The sequence below is a fragment of the Argentina silus genome (genome assembly GCF_951799395.1).
Source record: "Argentina silus genome assembly, chromosome: 2".
NCBI classification, from domain to species: Eukaryota; Metazoa; Chordata; class Actinopteri; order Argentiniformes; family Argentinidae; genus Argentina; species Argentina silus.
In genome coordinates, this window is record NC_139656.1 from 7,534,397 (window position 1) to 7,539,737 (window position 5,341).

At 43.8% G+C, this 5,341-nt stretch overlaps 1 protein-coding gene across 1 annotated transcript; it reads left to right on the plus strand.

Annotated features, from left to right (window-relative positions):
• Positions 1 to 499: 499 nt before the first annotated feature.
• vtnb (vitronectin b) lies at positions 500 to 4,356 on the plus strand (the record flags this gene model as incomplete). The annotated part of the gene is given in 10 exon segments (XM_083695044.1): positions 500 to 563; positions 986 to 1,102; positions 1,299 to 1,538; positions 1,922 to 2,061; positions 2,554 to 2,710; positions 2,889 to 3,041; positions 3,185 to 3,428; positions 3,753 to 3,853; positions 4,188 to 4,291; positions 4,294 to 4,356. Coding segments are annotated over 10 exon segments (1,383 nt in total).
• Positions 4,357 to 5,341: the final 985 nt, after the last annotated feature.

The window sequence follows — 5,341 nt, forward strand, 5'->3', positions numbered from 1 at the left end:
CTAAGATGGTCTCCTTTTTGTCCCACTGTGTTCACCGGTGTGTTAATTAGCGAAGAGGAGGATGTTAAAACGAGGAAATTAATTCAGTTTGGAGACTCAAGAGACGTACAAAAAACAACAAGTGAACCACCGGGGGAACTGTACTGTAAGCGCGCGGTCACTGTAAATTCACAGTTCTTCCACAGAGTATCACTGTTTAACGGCCAGCCAGCCAGCCAGCCAGCCAGGGGAATATGCGTTTAATGATTATCACAGCCAATGATTGACCCATTGCCCATTAAAACAAACAACCAGAGTTGGACTACTTTTCCATGGATCGATCACCGAAAGAGGGCCATCCAATCATATGAACCGTCCTTAAGTTAATTCGCCGAAGAAGTCAATACGCTGTCGTTCTGCACTGGCTCTGGTTCGACTGTGAATTCCTTGTATCCTTCCCGACTTCTCTAAACGAAGGTGCGTCCGTTTTTTCGCTCCAGTTCGGGGGACAGCAGACAGTATGAGGCTAGCGGAGGTTCTGCTGGCGCTCGTGCTAGCGCTGGCAATTGTGTTTGCTGCAGAGGGTGAGTTTTTCACTAAATAATCTACTGCTCCCAAATCTGACTTTAATTTCAGTTATTGATATCATTTTCCAGATGTTTTCCAGTTTGTGTGCCACACATTTGGATGTGGGTCATTTGGATGATGGTTGAAAATGGCATCTTACCCAAAACCTGGTACTGCATTCTGATATAAGCTCCTGGTAAATTGTAATGTTTTAGAATAAATGGTCATCTATATGTATGACAGCATGAGGACAAACCATTACTAGGCCTACTTTAGCCTCCTTGTGTAGGACAGGCCTCTGCCAAGAAGGTGCATAAGTGCATCCACACTCAAACCCAGCTCCAGCTGTTCCCCTTCAATCACTACACTGCTATATCTAAAATGGCAGCTGTATCATGCTGAACGTTACTAAAAATTCACAGTTTTGACCATCCTGCAGAGTCCTGCGTCGGTCGCTGTAACAGCTTCAACTCCATGACGAAATGCCAGTGTGACTCCATGTGCACATACTATGGCAGCTGCTGTGTGGACTTCAACACTGCCTGCCCAAAGAAAAGTTAGTAATATCTTCTGACTCTAATGAATTTCATGTCTTGTTTTGTTTTTTAGTTGCAGGCCATTGTTAAAGGCTACTCTAATTGTCTCCCCTGCAAGATGAGGACACTTTACGAGGGTTACATAAAACAACACAGTGGAGAGTGTTACACTTACAAAAGTAATCAACATTAAATTGTTTCATGTTGTACTTTTAGTTGCTCGTGGGGACACCTTTCATGACTTAGATACTGACACTGTGACCACGACCATTGCACCACCACTATTGGCCATGAACACGACCGTTGCCCCTACCACCACCACTCTACCCCCGACCACCACCACCACCACCACCCATGCCCCCACACGCCCCCCAGACCCAGAGGCTGTCCCTTGCAGCGGGCGGACCTTCGATGCTTTCATGCAGCTGAAGAACGGATCCATCTTTGCATTTAGAGGTGAGTAGAACCATGGAATTATATTTTATTTCTATTATATTTGAGTGAAACAGGCCAGGGGTTCTATTGGTCATCGCTCACCCTGTCCAGAAACAGATACAGCCCTATACTCCTCTAAACACTTGTGTAGATAAGATAGATTAAAGATTGGATAGGTTTTAGCAAGATGGTAGGAGCTTCACCATGCACTGTAAATGGCTGGGTGGAATGTTTTGCAACACTGCTGACACATATCCAATCCTCTCAGATCTACACAAATGTCTAGGGGGGAGGGGCTAGGGGTTGTTTCTGGACAGGGCCCATCTGTGTGTAATCTTTGTTGATTGGTCCACATGTTGTTCAGTCTGTGTTTGGTCTTTACTACCTTGTATTCTGTTTCAAAGGTGATTATTTCTTTGAGCTTGACGAGAGGGCAGTTGTCCCTGGTTACCCCAAGCTGATCAAGGATGTGTGGGGAATCTCTGGTCCCATCGACGCTGCATTCACACGCATCAACTGCCAGGGCAAGTCCTACATCTTCAAGGTATCACCATGCTTTGTACCTCAAATGTAATAGAAACTTAAGCCAAGTCCATATTCCATTCCATCTGTTATCTATCAAGAGGTCTCATATCCTATCATATCATAACATTAGACAAGAAAAGTATGATATTTATGTAGTAGTTGCAATTAATGAAAATAAGTGGAAAAAGAGTCCCACAATTAATAGTACATTTATCTAGAAGTATTATTGTGTAATATTGTCTATTGTTTGGAATATTATTTGATTAGTCTGTTTTAAATAGTTGTATTTTATTTCAATGACTTGCCTGATTCTCAATGATATTTATTATTTTAATGTTGCTTTTTTTTGTTTGGAGTTTTACTTATGCTGATTTATTTCAATAGATGTTTAGTAGCACTTTGTAACCTTGTTTAGAAAAGCACTATACAAATAAAGGTATTATTATTAATTATTATTATATTACTAAATCTGGCCAATACAGTCGTATAATACTGGGTTATACCCTCTCAGGGGAATAAGTACTGGCGCTTTGAGGATGATGTTCTGGATGACGACTACCCTCGGGACATCTCTGTGGGCTTTGAGAAGATTCCGGACGACATTAACGCAGCTTTTGCCATACCAGCACCAGGTCACCATGGCAAAGAGAAGGTCTACTTTTTCAAAGGTTAGTGTGTGTGCATTGTCTTTTCCTTCACTGACATACAAGTAAACTGTCAGTCTGGTGGTATTGTACAATTGACATGAAGTACAGAGTGCTATTGAAAGCAGACCAGGGTATAACATCATGTTAATATTTGTTGCTTACTATACTGTAGATGAAGTATAAATGTTTCTCTCCTCAGGGGACCAGTATTACCAGTATGAGTTCAAGCACCAGCCATCACATGAGGAGTGTGTGCGCATGACTAAGTCTTCCCCCTCTGTGCTCTTCACACGCTACACCGACCTGTACTGTGACACTTGGGAGGACCTCTTCACACACCTATTCCAAGGCTGTAAGACACCTCTGAGTGTGTGTGTGTGTGTGTGTGTGTGTGTGTGTGTGTGTGTGTGTGTGTGTGTGTGTGTGTGTGTGTGTGTGTGTATGTGTATGTGTGAGTGTGTCTCAATGTCTCTAATTTCCTTCCTCTGTCTGTAGTGCAGGGTCACCACAAGGGTCCGCGATTCATCAGTAAGGACTGGGTGGGCATCAAACCCCCCGTGGATGCTGTCATGGCGGGTCGGCTCTACATCAACCCCAAAACCACACCCTCGCCTCCTCCCACACAAACCAGGAGACGGTCTAATCGGAAGAGGAAGCTCAACAGAAGGCGAGGCCAGAGAGGCAGACAGAGCCGTTCCCTGTTTTTGGAGGATCTCTTGAGTCCACTCTACGACGACTGGTAGATCCTCCTGTTATTAACAGTGGCAAGGGTAGCCAACTGAGAATTACATGGGCTCAGTACACCAGACCTGGTATTGGGGAACTACAGGGTGGCAAGCTCTTGTTCCAGACAGTCCTGCTCTAACACATCTGATTCAGTTCATCAATGTGGTTTTAATGGTTGAATCGTAGAATTATGGGAAGTTTATGTAACTCTCGGTTAGATGTTAATCAGTGTAGTAGTGTCCTGAATGATTCATTATTACTGTAGTGAGAGCTACAGATAGGGATGATAGGGGAGATGTTGAGCTGACTGGTGTTTGTGTATTTGTGTGGATGGCAGGTTTGGAGAAGACTATAGCTATGAACCTGACTACAGTGACTACATCACTACCACACAGGAAAAGAGCCTCCCTGTGCAGAATGTCTACATCTTCAAGAAAGGTAGGCCTCTACACACAACTCAACACTCATCAAACATCACTAGCTCACTACACACCCTCTCAAATGTAGAGGGGTAGACAATTACTGTATATCAATACACAGCAACTCATACACATACTCAAACCAAGGTCACAACACACAGGTGCAGTAGGGAAGCTATTTTAAAGCATGCAATTAGTGGAAGAGCATGACAATTTCACTGCAGTAAAGTATGCCAATACAAAAGCCAAACATCTAGTCCCCTCAGGATTGAGATATTTAATAATTTGGTGATAGGAGCACAGCTGAGATGGTTTCTCCTTTAATAATCTGTATATTTGTTTTCTGTCATCAGATAAATACTACAGGGTAGATCTCGCAACGAAACGCATTGACTTTGCCAACCCTCCCTACCCACGATCCATTGCCAAATACTGGCTGGGCTGCAAACACCAGTCGTTGGCAGAGAAGAGATAGATAGACAGACAGTACCCAGTCGATGGCAGAGAATGGATGTGGAGTGACGATTATTATTCATAGTGGAGTCAAATAAGCATTCATGTCAACCATGATGGGGTGAAAGCAAGTGATTAACACAACAGTTAATTATGACAAATATGTATTGTTTACTTAAGATAGTATAAACATTCCATAACCTCTAGCTGAAAAACCACAGTCTGCTCTGTATTTAGGTGACTCAATATGTGCAGTTATTGCATGAGAAAATAAAAGTTGAATCACATGTCTTTCTGTGTTTTCTAATGTCCTCCCTCTCTCTTTGTTCTCTCTGAATGATGGGGAATACGCCAACACAGACATGATCACGCACACTTTTATTTCTTGTTTATTTGACTCCCTGGTCAAATGATCAAACTGGCGGCACACACCCAGCTCAGCTCTCCATCTCTCTCTGGTTATGTTCAAATTCACTTAGATGTCCTTCCTTTCCTTGTCTCCTATTTCCTAATCTCATGTTTCTTGACCACTGATCTGAATGAGCTGGATAGGTGAAAGCAGCATAGAAATTACTCTTAAGAGTTACTCTAACAAACATACACACACACACACAAACACAAACACACACACACACACACACACACACTCACACACACACACACACACACACACACACACACACACACACACACACACACACAAATACAAACATGCACTGACCTTTCCTCCTGTCTTTGTCGGAGCATTGGCTGTGTGTGTGTCTCTGGCTGTGGGATGTTGGGAAGGATGGGGTTACAGGAGTCAGCCTCTCCCTTTGACTTATGAGCCTTTTGAGCTCTGGCCTCCCGCAGGTCCTGGTACCGCTCAGCATAGCCTTTACAGTCTGCCTGGCACCTGATCACACACACGCATGAACACACGCACGCACGCACGCACACACACACACACACACACACACACACAAACACACACACACACACACACACACACAAAACCTCCCCTTATCAGCCACCAATAGCTCACTTCTTCCTGCGGGGTGGAGGAGCTCCAGGG